Source organism: Mesoplodon bidens (genome assembly GCF_964165515.1).
Source record: "Mesoplodon bidens genome assembly, chromosome: 1".
NCBI classification, from domain to species: Eukaryota; Metazoa; Chordata; class Mammalia; order Artiodactyla; family Ziphiidae; genus Mesoplodon; species Mesoplodon bidens.
The window spans coordinates 165,514,774-165,530,624 of NC_138176.1; the positions used below are offsets into that span (position 1 = coordinate 165,514,774).

At 45.3% G+C, this 15,851-nt stretch overlaps 1 protein-coding gene across 6 annotated transcripts in view; it reads left to right on the top strand.

Annotated features, from left to right (window-relative positions):
- The window catches only part of KCNMA1 (potassium calcium-activated channel subfamily M alpha 1), a 757,357-nt gene that overhangs the window by 548,328 nt on the left and 193,178 nt on the right, over positions 1–15,851 (top strand). For all 6 annotated transcript variants that reach the window (XM_081250585.1, XM_081250584.1, XM_081250583.1 and 3 more), the window contains exons 11-14: positions 2,516–2,621; positions 4,352–4,434; positions 8,359–8,428; positions 14,872–15,027. In XM_081250585.1, coding sequence (XP_081106711.1) covers positions 2,516–2,621; positions 4,352–4,434; positions 8,359–8,428; positions 14,872–15,027 — 415 coding nt within the window. The remainder of the gene's footprint in view (positions 1–2,515; positions 2,622–4,351; positions 4,435–8,358; positions 8,429–14,871; positions 15,028–15,851) is intronic.

Below are 15,851 nucleotides of genomic sequence, written 5' to 3' on the forward strand. Positions count from 1 at the left end.
CTGTTTCTAGACCCTCCACCCAGCCAGGCACCTCTAGGGGGACTCCTCAAGTGTCTGTAGGAGGGGTGATGTGAGGGCGGTATTCGGGGGGCAGGGCAGAGTTGAATCAGCCACGATCCCTGCTGGGCTCATTGGAGAGGATGTTCTGGAACCGATGGAAAGGAAGCAATGCACTTGTTCAGTGAATAAGAGCAGTATCTGTCTCTGTGGAAGCAATTCTGACAAGTAACGGTGGGGTTCATTATGGGTCAAACACGTCATTACTGTCCCCTCAGCTGTCTGGATCTATGCGATCCAGGTGTGTCCACAGTGTCTGGTGTGGATGATTAGCTGTATGGTGTAGATTCTTTATGAGTGGAGGACTGACATAGTGACCAAGCAAGACAGAGACATAAGAGGAAGCAGGGTACAGGGTAATAGCAACAGTGACAACAACTGTCGTTCCTAGGAACCTGCAGTGTAGGACACGGTGCGGGTCACCACAGCCTCTCCTGAAATCAACAGAGGGAGTAAGAGTACATGCTTGACTCAGAGTACAATCTGAATCCTGACTCAACCAAGTACTGAACAGGTTCACCTCCCTGGGCCTCAGTTTCCACATCCATAAGATGGGGAGATCACAATGGTTTCTTGGGCTATTTTGAGAATGAAAAGAAGTAATCCATTCCAAGTATACAGAGCAGAATCAGGCACACAGTAAGTGCTCAATAAATGTTAGCTGTCATCATGAGAGAGAAAGTACATTCGGCTGCCCAATGTACTTAGGAGGTAGGTCTTACCAAGTTTGTTTTACAGGTGAGGAAAGCAAGTTCTTTGCCTGATCCCCTTTTAGGTAAAAGGTAGTCCATAACAGGGATGGAGAGTTGGGGGAATACAGGCATGTTGACGTGGGTGGCACCCTCTTCTTTTATGGAGATGGGGCTATCATGGGGGCCAGTCTTAGCCCCATGTTGCCAAGGGACAAAGCTCACATGTTGGTGTTGGCTCCACGTGGGGTTGACCACCCAGGACTCAGTCCTGCTCTGAGATCCCACCGAGGTTGACTTTCCTGTAGCTATCCAAGGCATCTCCTTCCTTTCAGCATTTGTGAATATGAAACTGACCATGTCTGAGCACCAGTATTTTTCTTCTTAGCACTGACTTATCCAAGTTCTGAAAACACCAGCCAGGCCATGGGCACAGGAGCAGAACCCACAGATCCAATTAACTGCTTAGCCACTGATGGCCAGCTGTGGGGCTCATCCTCTGCTGAGCATTTGGAAGGTTCAAGACAAGTATAGTGTATAGGTTCTGCCCTCATCTTGGTTTGGCATTTCAAGATGAGCACATGTGCAGCAGTTGGAGCACAACATGGATCATCTAGTAACGGACTGATGTCAGTTTAATCAAGTGGCAGAATCACACGGGGCATCTGTATCAGGGAGAGACCACCACTCCTTGTATTTCCAGGGCAGGCAGGCTTCCTGAAGGAGGACCGACTTGTCATGGATCTGGAAGACTGGTTGGATTTGTACAGGCAGCTGCTTTTCTCTCACCCACTGCTTTAGTCTGAGTCAACAAGCTGGCTGTTACTGCTTCAGTTGCTAGGATTCACCTTTGTGTCCCCAGCATCTATCAGTGTCAGCCTTGTCGTCCATGGCCCAGTTAATTAACCTCTCAAAGCTTTGGGTTAATAACATACCTTCCTGTAGAGTTGTTTTGAGGTTTAAATGAGTTAATACTTGTCAAGTGCTTAGGATGGTGGCTGCCACATAGTAAATGCTCAGGAACATTAGCGGTTATTATCATGACTGAGTACTACATAAATGTCAGGCAAGGGTTGATTAACTCAGTCCTTGGCACCTAGTAGGTTCTTGGCACCTAGTAGGCACAGTACCTAACAGAGAGTAGGTATTTTTCATCTCTGCAGAAATAATAAATGAATGAACAGGTCAACCAATGTTTTAATCCTTGCCCTGCAATGGGAAAGATGGCTGTGTAGCTCAGCACCAAGAGTGATGAATAGTGTACATTGCTGAATCAAGAACGATACTGAGAGTGGGTTAGCTCTGTGCATGGCTGCTCAGAAGTGACGTTTTTTTGATCCAGGCCCTGGGGAGTGAAAAGTCCATGAGGTGGAGAAGCAGGGAAAAGGGTTTTGATGGAAGGCACAGCAGGAGGCTCTGCCAGGAAGACTTTTGGCTAATCCCTGATGTCACAGCCTCAGTTTCTCCATTCATAAAATAGGGATTCCATTCATCATGAAGTTGAAGACATTTTGCCCCATAGGTCTCAGACTCTGTAAAGGTTATGAACCTCTTCATTTTAACTTCGTACTGGTTTTGGTTTTCAGTTGGGCTGGGGTTTTACTTCTCTTGAGTGTGAGCCTCTTATTTATGGCCAGAAAGGGGGCTGCTTTGAAGGTGAAAACCTTTTTCCCATGTCTCTCTCTGTGAAAATTGGAGGGAAGGGAGGTCATGGAGGCTGAATACCCGAGTCTGTTATATTAATGGCTGTTTTTTCTCTCCCTGCCCAGCATTTCCCCTAACCTGGAGCTTGAAGCTCTGTTCAAACGACATTTTACTCAGGTGGAATTTTACCAGGGTTCAGTCCTCAATCCACACGATCTTGCGAGAGTCAAGGTAAGAAGGAAGAAGTGACTTCTGCTTTTACTCCATCTGGGGTGTGTGACTCTGTGGTGAAGGGACATGCGTCCCAGGGTGGCCAAGAGTCACCTCCATACCCCTAATGAGATAAATCAGATACCACCAACCTTGGTGTCATCCTTGTACTGATCTCAGGACTTTGTTCTGCTGGCACATGGTGGACCACGTGTTAAGCATTCTACATGTAGACTTGTTGTACATAACATGCTAGACATCACAGGTTGCCTCAATATCAGCACTGCTAAAGGAAGTAGACCAGTTGTATGGACTCAATATATAACATAACAATCAAGTAATTTCCATTATGAATACTTAAATTGGACTCAGTGTAACTCTGAAATCTGTTATTTACATCAGAAAGAAACATTAAGGATACACTATAAAATAAAGTTTACCCAAGCCGTAACACATTTTGAGCTTCCTTTTTTCCTCACCAAGGACTAAAGGTGCAAAACTAAACACTCGGGAATCTGATAGCACTTGGTAATGGGCTCATCTTTCTTTCTAGAACCTACTAAGTTAGAATCTTCTTATAAAGCACACCTAAGGCTTATAAGGGAAAGGGATACAGCAAAATGGCATATGCTACTTTACTCATTTCACATAGATTTTGTAAGCACGTTCAATCTTTGCATGCCAGTGGAGATAGATTAATATTTTGAATCCACTGACATCTAAATGCTTCCTGTGGTCACCACATAATGCAGTAAATAATGTAATTGGCAAACGTGAACAAGCCAAAAGGATTTGGGTAAATTCTTTACTTTATGAAAGAAAGAAAACTAGAGCCAATTTGTGACATACCATGGAGGAAACCATGGCCTCCCACCAAATGCAAGAATGGTCTTTTATAAGTATAACATCCCAAGTAGGACAGACCTGAGCCAGAATGGGAATTCTTATGCTTACAGAGTCCTGTTAATATTATCCAGACCTGATCCAAATTATGTCTAATGTGGAATCTTATGGGAACTTGGGGAAAACAGTTATTGTCCATGGACCTGATTTAGATGCAAGCAATTCTTTGCATAACTCCTCATCCCCTCAAAGGAATAAGTCTCTGTTGGCACATGTTTAGAAAAGTCAGTAGGTTGTATTTCGAGGTCATCTGTAACATCATTTCATACACGTAGATTTGTTGTCTTTTGAATATCTGAATGCTAATTGAATACTAAATAGTACTGAGCTGTTATCTAAGTTAGGGCTCTCATGTCCTCTTATGCCATGGTTAAGATGTGAAAAAAGGTTAGGTGAAGGACTTTGGAGTCTAAATTTCTGAATCCCCAGTGACTCAGTTAACTTGGTAGCCTGAGAGAAGAGGTTTAGCCCACCTAACGCCATTTCCTGACTGGAAAAGTTAGGATGATGGTGCAGATGGTGGGGAAAGGAGGTGGAGAGGGGACCGAAAGGCTTAATTATTATCTCAAGAAATCCAGAAAGCTTACGTGTAAAAGGCTATGCAGAATGAGAAGTGTAGTTACCAAGGTACACATTGTCCCCTCCAACAGCGACAAGATGAAATGTTTATATCATAACAAGAGCTTGCAACCTACACTTTTGACAAAAACTATAATCTCTCAGAATTACTGTTTTCTTCTTTCCTTGCAAAGCACCAGGTTCCCCCAGAGCCGTCAACAGAGAGAGACTGCAACCAAGCATGGCTATTTATATGTTTGTGTTCTGTGATTTTCCTTTTGGTGTCTTAGATAGAGTCAGCAGATGCGTGCCTAATCCTTGCCAATAAGTACTGCGCAGACCCCGATGCTGAAGATGCCTCCAACATCATGAGGTAACCTTGGGGAGGCGGGAAGGCTCTGGGCTGGGTGCTGTCTGGCCACTTGCTCTCCTGTTGGGTCCTCTGCAGAGCACTGTCTCTGTGGGACCTTCTTTCCTCATTAGCCACCCTACAACTAGCCATCCGCATAGGCCTAAGGCAGGGTGGGGAACTGAGGCTGTGGTGGGTACAGAGGGCAATGACACAAGGCCTCATTAACTGAAAGCTCATCCTTAAAAGATAGGAGCTCTGGGGCTCACAAGCAGTCTTGGGGTGGAGGACTAGCAAAGGAAAGATAGATTTCATTGGGAGTAGGCCTGAACTAAGGTACCATGTTCCCTGAGGGGGAGTGGGCCTGAGAAATCTGAACTGTAAACAATTTCGTTCCCGGGAGACAGTTTGGAATAACTGGAGATGTTCTTGGTTGTCATAGTTAGGGGACAGTGCTGCTCATGTCTGGTGGGTAGAGGCCGGAGTTACTGCTCAACATCCTACAGTACACAGGACTGCCCCCCACATCAGAGAATTAGCCGGCCCCAAATGTCAATAGTGCCATGGTTGAGGAGCCCCAGGTTAGAGCTTTCCGAGTGTGTCTCTAGCACACATAGATGAATATCTCCCACAAAGAGGGGTTTGTTAACCAATCAGCTTGTTTCGACCAGTTTCCCCAAATGGAATAGTTTTTTGTTTTTGTTTTTGTTTTAATTACTTTATTTATTTATTTTTGGCTGCATTGTGTCTTCGTTGCTGTGCGCGGGCTTTCTCTAGTTGCGGCGAGCAGGGGCTACTCTTTGTTGTGGCGCGCGGGCTTCTCATTGCGGTGGCTTCTCTTGTCGCGGAGCACGGGCTCTAGGTGCGTGGGCTTCAGTAGTTGTGGTGCGTGGGCTCAGTAGTTGTGGCACGTGGGCTCAGTTGCTCCGCAGCACGTGGGATCTTCCCAGACCAGGGTTCGAACCCGTGTCCCCTGCCTTGGCAGGTGGATTCCCAATCACTGTACCACCAGGGAAGTCCCCTGAAATAGTTTTCTTCCCTGAATGCCTCCTCAGTGCTTTGAATACTAATATGAATTTCTAAGATAATGTTCTAGAGAGACTTTCTCAAACCTGTTTGACTACAGGCCCCCTCCCCCTCCTTTTTTTTTTTTTTTTTTTTTTTTTTTAACAGAACATCTCCTGGCAGGGCTGGGGGAAGTGGGCGTCGCTCTTTGGAAAACACTGCCCAGAGCCTTTCTCGTAAACGCGCAGGGCCCACCTGAGACCATTCTCTGGCCAACTCCTGCTCCTTATTCTGTTCTTATTTCAGGAGAAAATTGTTCCATTTTTGTTCTTTCCATAGACCCATATTCCAGACATCTTGGGACTATGAAATGACTACAAAGTTAAGATATTTTGCTCCACTTAGTGAAAACCCTTTTGGATTCTTCTCTCCTGCAGCATAAATTGCAGGAGGAGGGGGTAATAAAGAGAACCTTCTGGAGAAGACATGAACCAAGAGAAAACATTTCACTCCCACTAGATTCCCAGGAACTCTTGCCTAATTGCGAACAGCCATCCTTTGGGTCTAGACCAAGATTCCCCTCTCCCTATAGCTTGGTTTACTGTGTCCTGGGAATTTACCTGAGACAGAGGGTAGGGAAGTTGCCTTTGCACCATTACAATGCTCGCATCTCCTTCACTTTGCTTTCACTCAGTGGCCCCAGGTGGCATGAGCTTCCCCGTCAGTGAGGGGTCAGAATTCCTCTGAAGCACATCCTCCACTCAGCATCTGGTCCTTGCGTCTGGCAAGCAACATCTGGCACAATGTTCTCTTTCTACTCACTTTTCTTCAGCAGTATGCTTAGTGCAGTCATCTTAAGACAGTTGATGCATGGACTCCTGTAAGCACTGGGCTTGCCAGGCTGCAGGGAGATGGTGGAATGGGGACCTGCTTCCACACCTGAGCCTGTCCCCTAACTAGTCACAGCCCCAGCTTAGGGTGCATCAGTTGGCCCTTTCCTTGAATTAGGGTTTGTGTCCTTCACGTTTTTTTGTGTCATTTGAAGTGGCAAAAATGTAGGTTTTTGGGAACATTATTTTCAAAATTTCAAATGGAAAACCAAAAGAAGAGGAAGCTTAATGTTTTACCCCACAGAGAAATTTAGGACTGGCACTGCCTTTTTTTTTTTTTAAGTGAATAATTGAAATGATAATAGCTTTGAGGTGGGCATTTCTCTTAATCACAATATTTTACTTAAGCCCTGACTACAGTAGGGTTAATATGAAGACATACAGGGTACCTGGGTGATTGGCATGATGCCAAGGCGTAAAAATGACTGATAAAGGTAGTAGCAGAAATGTGATTCAGCCATTCATTAACGGAATCAGAACTAAGGCCCAGGGAGCAAAAGGAAATGGGAAGCTCAGGGTTAAAAGAAGGGCTCTGTCTTTCCCTTATTTGTATAATCCTCCTTTCCCCTTAGTTTAATGAGACCAATCTGCCTGTTTTGAAATTAAAATGTCAAAGATCCATTTGAAATGAGCTAATGCAGAAAACTGGCTGATGCTGTGAACTGAATTCCGAGGGCTGACAGAGGCTCAAAGTCCTTGAATTATGAGCATGGGCCAACACAACACTTTTTCAAAAATAAAATGAAATCCTTCAAGTGCAAAAGCCCAAAAGGGTGAATTTGTGCAGGGAGAGGCTTCTGCGTGATCCATTTCCTAAATTCCCAAGTGGTAGCTTTTCAGACAGAACTGCTCCCCGGCTGCCTCCTCTCCATCTTTGCACGAGAAGGGATGAAGCATAGGGCATTTCCTCGTGGGAAGTTGTGGGGTGGTCATGATCAATGCACTTGCATTTCCGATTAGGCTTAGGAGGTGGGCCTTGCTGTGGAATCCCAGTCTTTAGCCTTCCTTGTCACAGAAGGAAATGTACAATGTCATCTCTGACAGAGTGGGTAATGACAGAAACCATAACTTGCATGTGGAGAGAGCTTTTAATGATTTCAAAGCATTTTCACATCTGGTTTTTCATGTGCTGCTCATACCAAGCCTGTGAAATACATAAAGCAGGTACCGTTGCCCCCAATGTCCAGATGAGGAAACAGTCACAGAGAGTCCAGGGATTTCCTGAAGGTCCCTCAGTTTGTTAGTGTAGCAGCTGGGGCTGGGATGCAGGTGTTTCTGTTCCTCTGCTTGCGGCCCCTCCCCTTGCAGCACAGTGATTGTTGTGGAGAACAGGAGGGAGGGTTAGAGTAGTAGGGGCTGGCAGTAGTTAATACTAAGTAGGGACTGAGAGCAGTTTGGGGGAATTTTCCACCAGCCCATGACCTCCCCAAGGCCTTGACACTTAACTATAACCAGCATCAAAGTCATTGTTTAGATGCTGTTAGCTATCACAGGCTGAGTCATGTGATACGATAGGCCCATCCTAAGAGCCCTGCTCAGAAATCATTTTTCTGACAGTGGCCATGTGTGCGTGACAATTAGAATCATTTGTCAGGCTGCTTGTATGATTTGTCACGTTGTCTCATGTTGTTAACTTGGAGAATTGGCCTCAGAGCAAATCGTTTCCGGGCTCCTCCCTGGGGTATGTGAGATGGCAAACCTCTGTTGGCCCCATGAGTTGAGCTTGTTTTATTTAGAGGCCCATGTGGGCAATAAGCCCATGACCGCTGCTCCAGAACTCCCATGCCCGGTACACACATGCCATCACCAAGACACCACGGGACCTCTCTCTTCTTTTATGCCTAGGACATGGTCTGTGGCCTTTCTGTGCTTTCCTTTTCACACAAACACGGGGTATGGCAGTGGAAACACAGTGTAACTTGGCCCAGTGGCTGCAACCCCTCTGAAGGTCCAGGCTGCTGGCCCTACATTCACTCTATTTGGATGTAATCTTCCCATCAGACTCCAAGGGTGAGGCACACCCTGGCTCAGCTTTTGTTCTTTTCTTTTTCAGAGTCATCTCCATAAAGAACTACCACCCGAAGATAAGAATAATTACTCAGATGCTGCAGTATCATAACAAGGTAGGGCAGTGAGAGCCTGTCGCAGGCTCAGCAATGCACACGGGGCTCCAGGCTCTTCCCCCTTTCCAGACAGCCACACACGCATGTGCATGCATGCACGAGCACACACACCAATGCAATCCAAAGCCCTGGGTAAAGAGAAGTGGTGGGTAAAAACCTCCCTGGGACGTTTCTTCAGTCCAAACACCTCGTTTGCAGTTGGTCACTGGAGGGAAACTCCTTCACCTATTGACTCATTCGTTCAGAAAGCATCTGTTGGTTCCCTAGGTTCCGAAATATTTATGTGTCTTTAGATCCCATTCCAACAACTTCGAATTCTTATGTGCCGCACTTATTTCTTCCATCGGTATTTATTGAATACTACTATGTGGTCAACACTAGGCCTCACCCACACCCCCCAGTCCCGGTGGAAATAGTGAAGCCCTGTTCTGTGTCCTCAGGGATTTTGCAGTCAAGGTGTAAGGTATCCCAGGCAAGTGAGCACTTTTCTATCTGAGACCAGGTGAACTTGGCGGGACAGACCACGCACTGGGTGGAGAATGTGAAAAAGCGCATCCTCAAATTCAAGATGAGAATTTGCACCGTTGAATTTAGGAAAATAGTTGGCTATCCAGAGATTAAACATAAAGGAATTTTCCTAGTGTTAGTTTACAGGGAGATCAGGAAGAAAACAAATGTTGGAGTCTATGCTGTTTCCCTTGTGATTATTTCTCCGTAAACCAGAGTCCTGTCTCTCATTCAAAGGCAATGCTCCTTTGCTCGGCCATCAGTAGACTCCCAGGAAAACAGCTTTGGGGGAGGGAAGGTGGCACCTTTCTGTGTTTGACATGAAACCAGTTATGAGAGACCGGAGGCTGCTCAGTACCTGCCACCAGGTGTCCTGTCTGGATAGAATCACTCCCTGCTGGGTTTTGAGTGAGCATGTGTCCCATCTTATGGGCCATATTCCCTACGAAATAGGCAGTCCCATGACCCAGAGAGGACTCCCTTCTGCCATATGCGCCAGTGCCATGCCATTATTTCTTAATTGCTGGCAAGTGCTGCCCCATTTCGCTGTGTGGAAGCCCATTGGAGGCGTTGTTGACTGTGGAGCCTGCTGTCGGTGACTGGGCTGCCGCTCGGGCTGCTGCCCACCGCCCACTGCTGCCCAGCCTTCCCAGGTGGCTCCACTGCAGGCTGTGCTGTGCTCCAGCCAGTGGGTTGGGTGGTGGGCACCCAAGGTCACAGTGTCCTGTTTGTCTCTGGAAAACCCAGGACACTGAAGAGAGAAAGTGAGGGTATTGGTAACTCACCGGCATCAATCTGGAGAAGTTCTTTGACAGCAGCCCCCCACCCCCACCCCCGTAGGTGGAGGTGAATTTTATGAGCAAGGCTGTGGCCGGTGACAGCTCCTGAGGCAAGGAACTCTCCCTCTTTCCTTTGTGATTTGAAATTTCATTTAGTGTGGGAGTGCTTTAAGCTGTTGTTTAGATTTGGGGCTGAATTTAGATTGAATAGGAAAATTAATGTTGTATGTTTAGAAGGGGATGTCAGTTCCTTTTTTTCTCCTTCCAATGAGTGCTAATGCAGCATCTTCAAGGAATTAAGGAGGATTTCAGCTCTGTGATTCTTGTCAAACTCAGAAGTAGTTCCATGGACCTAGGATCCAGATGGCACTGGTCAGTATTCACACGATCATAGCAAGCTTATCATAGCAAGCTGAACATCTTTCACAAACCTCTGCCTTATCATTATTCAAAAACAGTGATGAAGACATCAACTGACCCATGATTATTTGCTTAAAACGCATTTTGTTTAGAACCACCCCAATCTATTTGGGTTTCAGAGTTAGGAAAAGTCACTTACGAGACTTTGTCCTTATAAGATGTGTGAGAGTGAAAGGGCCATAGTGACTTTGTTACAGGGCTCTTTTTATCATTTCATTTTTCTCTTGCAGAGAAAGAACAGGAAGTCCACTGGTCATTATTTGTCATCTCATTCCTTGAGAACTGCAAATAGACATTCTTCACTTGCTTTACAATTTTGCTGTTTTTTTTTAACATTTTTATTCGAGTATAATTGCTTTACAATGGTGTGTTACTTTCTGCTTTATAACAAAGTGAATCAGTTATACATATACATATGTCCCCATATCTCTTCCCTCTTGCATCTCCCTCCCTCCCACCCTCCCTATCCCACCCCTCTAGGTGGTCACAAAGCACCGAGCTGATCTCCCTGTGCTATGCAGCTGCTTCCCACTAGCTATCTGTTTTACATTTGGTAGTGTATATATGTCCATGCCACTCTCTCACTTCGTCCCAGCTTACCCTTCCCCCTCCCCGTGTCCTCAAGTCCATTCTCTGGTAGGTCTGCGTCTTTATTCCCATCTTGCCCCTAGGTTCTTCATGACCATTTTGTTTGTTTGTTTTTTTAGATTCCATATATATATGTGTTAGCATATGGTATTTGTTTTTCTCTTTCTGACTTACTTCTGTATGACAGACTCTAGGTCCATCCACCTCACTACAAATAACTCAGTTTCGTTTCCTTTTATGGCTGAGTGATATTCCATTGTATATATGTGCCACATCTTCTTTATCCATTCATCTGTCGATGGACACTTAGGTTGCTTCCATGTCCTGGCTATTGTAAATAGAGTTGCAATGAACATTGTGATACATGACTCTTTTTGAATTATGATTTTCCCAGGGTATATGCCCAGTAGTGGGATTGCTGGGTCATATGGTAATTCTATTTTTAGTTTTTTAAGGAACCTCCATACTGTTCTCCATAGTGGCTATATCAATTTACATTCCCACCAACAGTGCAAGAGGGTTCCCTTTTCTCCACACCCTCTCCAACATTTATTATTTGTAGATTTTTTGATGTTGGCCATTCTGACCGGTGTGAGATGATATCGCATTGTAGTTTTGATTTAATTTTGCTGTTTTTTAAGATCCTCCTATCTACCCTTACAATGTTATTTTTCTTCCTCTCTTGGCACTTTCTCTGTACCCATGACTAGATACCCAGAGATCTCCATCCATTAAAACTTGCTTTTAGGAAAGAATCTGGTACATACATGTACACTTATATCACTGTCAGCATATTCCAAAGGACAGTTAATTCCATAATTGGATATCAGACTTAAAAGATAAAGAATTTCAATCCCCCGTGATCTAATGATGGTGCTATTCTAGGACCTAGAGGGATGTAGGGAAGCTGTCTTCTTTCTCTCCATATAAAACTCGTTCTGAGTTTGTCATCATAATAATCTCAGACATTTGTGTCATATTTTATGGTTTTAAAAGAGCTTTGACATCCATTATCCCATTTAGTCCTCATTTGACCATCTGTGCATTTTAGTATCCCAGTGTGACTGCAGACCATGGGTCTAAGCTCTGTCTCAGAGCATCTCTGGTGGGTACAACTCATGGTCACTTGGCAGCCAGTGAGCTAAGAGACAGAACTACCAACTGCCACCCTCTCATTCAGTAGAGCCACAGGCTGTTGAGCCAAACTGTGGTTCCTCTATAAGTCCTGTAGGACTTATAGAAGGATGGAGGTTCTCCAAAGTGGATCTGTTTACCCCCAGTAGAATTCAGGGAGAGAAACACTCAGCCCCACCATCTCCCAGCATGGAAAGGAGACGGCACAGGGACATTGTCTGATTTGAGTGCAGATGGCTTAAAACTCTTAAAGGAAATGTGTAGTGAGAGATGGCACTGGGGCTGGAATTCATCTCTCCTTGTTTCCAGGACAGCCTGTTTTCACGTTCCTTTCACCTCAAACAGAGGGAAGCCCCAGTCCTGTTGGTCCTGCCTTAGCAGGGCTGGTTCTCCAGATGAGAGAGGATTTGCCTCTAGACTCCTATGCAGTAACACTGGCATCTTCCACTGGACACTGGACCCAAAGTTCCCTCAAATGAAAAAGGACAGAGTTGCCAGAAACGAACAAGTTGAGTTCCTGGGTCAGTCACCCTTCTTTGTTTGGTGCACACAGACCTTTCAGCCTTTGGCATGTCCCTTGTGGGACATGCCCCACGATTGGGAAAGATACGGTGGCCAAAAGAGGAGGCTGAGAAATGAAACGAACTTGAATTTTCTGTGTAATAACATGTAAAATATGTCTAAGGAACTCAATACCAGATGGGTACATGAGGGACCTAAGACATAAAATCCTGGACTTCATACCCTGGATGGCATATGGGGATGTGAGAAACCATCTTAAAAAGATTTGTTTGTTTATTTGAAGTTGCCATGAAGGTTACATAGTGTCTGTCTGGGGCTTGGACCACCCAAATCTCCTTTCACACTTGATGATTTACTTGTTCATGACTTAGATTTAATTTCTCCTCATTCTTCTCAGATGACATTCATGCAAATGAGTATTTCTCCACTTAGCCTGATGTATTCCCTACGATGCCAGGGAAGTGAAGGGGAAAAGTGGCCTTCTTAAGCCAGTGAGGGGTAGGGAGAGAAATGGGATAAAGGGCAGGGCTAATTGCTGGAATTGAGTCTATGATGTGGGAAAGTCTCTGATACTCAGCTTGACAGAAATTCCCATTTGCTCCTGCCCACACATGGGACTATTTTAACAGCTCTCATCAGGGAGAATCTTCCAGGAGTAAACACTGCTGGGTTAGGACTCACAAGATTGTTACAGAACAGAATTTTGCAAGAGGGAATTTCACGAGAGTGGTATTTCTGAAAGCCAAGCACAGAGCCATTGGACTTGGTCTTGGCTCCACAGTGGAGTCTTCCATCTCCTCCTGGCAGCACACCTGTCGTATATTGTCCTGCATATATACCTCCTTCCTGCTCCTTGTGTTTGCTGATATGTGGAGAGAAACAGTAATTTCAGGGTCATAGAGTCTTGGCATTAGCAGGAGCCTCGAAGGGCTCTGACTCAGCCTCCTGTGCAAAGCAACAGTCTATCTACTGAGACTTGGAGAAACACGCACTGAGTTTTAGGGAAAAAGACCTTGCATTTCTGGAGGCAGCTTTCTCCATTTTTTAGACAAATTACATCCTTAGAGATTTCCTTTATAAAACAAGCTTAAAAAGTGCTTTCTTGTAATATGCACCAGTCATTCCTAATTCTGGCACTTGGAACAAAGCAAGACAAGTCTAATCTCTCCTCATCATAGCAGCACCTGAGGTGTTCACAGACAACTATCCTGTCTCCCTGGAGGAGTGGCCCTCCTTCAGACCAAAAGCTGCTGGCTCTCTTAACTGTTCCTCCAAAGATGTTTTCTAAAACCCACATCTCGTCTTATGCTTGTCATTTTCCTCTGGGAGTTATTCAGTTATCAATTTCCCTTTCAAAATCTGACTGTCACAACTAGATCAAGTGCCAGGGAACTAGCCTGACCAGTTCTCAACAGAAGGAAACCTTTGTATTTCCCATGATCTGAAGACCATTTCTAACAAGCTAGCGCTGGCTTTTTCTGTAATCTGTCACGAGATTGACTTCTTTCAGGGAGTTTTAGTTACACACACACAAGGTTTTTTTGTTTTTTGGTTTTTGTTTTTCCTGTCCCCTCATGTCTGCCAAGTAAGGGCTTCACATTTTGGATTTAAACAATTGATTTTTCTTTTAACCTAAATGCTGTATTTGATATTAAGTTCTTTTAAATCTTTTCTGGTTGATTTTTGCCCATTTTTCCAACTCTGGAGAACTTTCGAACCTTGATTCTTTCATCCACTGTATCATCGCTGACTCTCTGCTTCCTGCCACTTAAAAATAATTGGATGAACATGCCTCTGGGTCCTCGTCGCAGGGTCTGACCTCACTGTTGAATAGGATCAGTCCATCTGCAAGAGATTGTAACACATCTCCACTGTGATGTGCCGGATGATTTAGGGCAGTGCTTCTTGAAATGTGGTTGCTAGCTCAGCAGCTCAGCGTCACCTCGGAACTTGTGAGAAATGCAAATTCTCCAGCCTTACCCTCCCCGCAAAGAATCAGAATCTGTGCGGGAGGCCCGACAAGTCGCGTTAGTATAAACCCTTCAGGTGATTCTGATGCCCACTCAAGCTTGGGAGCCATGGAGCAGGCGTTCTGGGAAGGCAGACAAAAAACGACATCTAAAATACCCAGGCGTCTGGCAGTCTTAAGGTTTTTTGAGGAGCCAGTTTAGAGCAACCTAGCCAGACATCCTAGTAGCACGGGCTGACGTGTCTGTCACAAGAGGATTCTCCCTCTGGACTCTATTTGGCTCAATGACAAACCCAAGGGGAGGACTTGGGCTTGGTAGGTACAGAAGCAATGTTCCAGAGAGACTGAAGTCTGATGAACAGAAGAGGTGAATAAAAGCAGGAAACACCAGACCCAGGCAAGGGAAAGGAAGGCTGAGTCTGGGTGACCCTGAGCTGTTGGGCAATGCTGCATTTCCCAGAGGAGATTTTAACCAATTGAACGTTTAACGAAGAAAGGTCTCATACCTGTTTTTGTTTCCGCAGGCCCATCTGCTAAACATCCCAAGCTGGAATTGGAAAGAGGGGGATGATGCAATCTGCCTCGCAGAGCTGAAGCTGGGGTTCATCGCCCAGAGCTGCCTGGCTCAAGGCCTCTCCACCATGCTTGCCAACCTCTTCTCCATGAGGTCATTCATAAAGGTAACGTCTCGTCCTATTAGAGCACATTAGCCCCGGATTCAATTTGTCGTGGGGTTGAGTAGAGAGCACAGCTTAAACTCAAAACAGATCGGCGGGCTTTAACCACTTTGGTTAAGGAGAAGTTCCTTGTTACAGATTTGGGCACGAGGCCAGCTTCTTTCAAAATTATGTTTTTATTTTTATTTAGCACATCCACGGCCATTAAATGATTGTTCAAAGCACAATCCTCTCTTTTTTTTAGATAAACCACATGTTTATCTATCAACAAAGTCTCTACTGTTAAAACAAAACTATGATTTATATACATTCCATATGGCACCAGAGCGCCTAAAGAAAAGAATTATCCTTTTGCTCTTTTACATCAAGTGGCTGGTGGACCTCTCACTGTGCAGAGAAATGCAGACCATGTGTTTGTGCCGAAGCCCAAACCCTAACAACATAATTCATTTATTTATTTCTGCACAATCAAGGAGGCCAGCGGGGCTGACATGCCATGGTTGTTTGAATGGAGAGTCAGAGGAGGAACTAACTGAGTCGTGGGCAGCGGGGCCCTTTACACCGTGAGACAGGCAGTCTGGATATGCTCATCCCCCGGTCAGCAATTCACCCCACAGGGCTGGCTGCTCAGCCCCTCCAAAGTGGCCCCTGCCCACTGGACCAACTCAGACAAAGAAAGACCCAACTCTGTCCTCATAGGCCAGGCCAGGAGTGTTTCCAGGACATCAGGTTGAGGGTCCAGGACCCTACTAAGAGGGCTTTTGGAGCTCTTAGTGATGACACCAGTCCTTATCCTTAGATTGCTCAGCCTAGACAGTCAAGGTAGC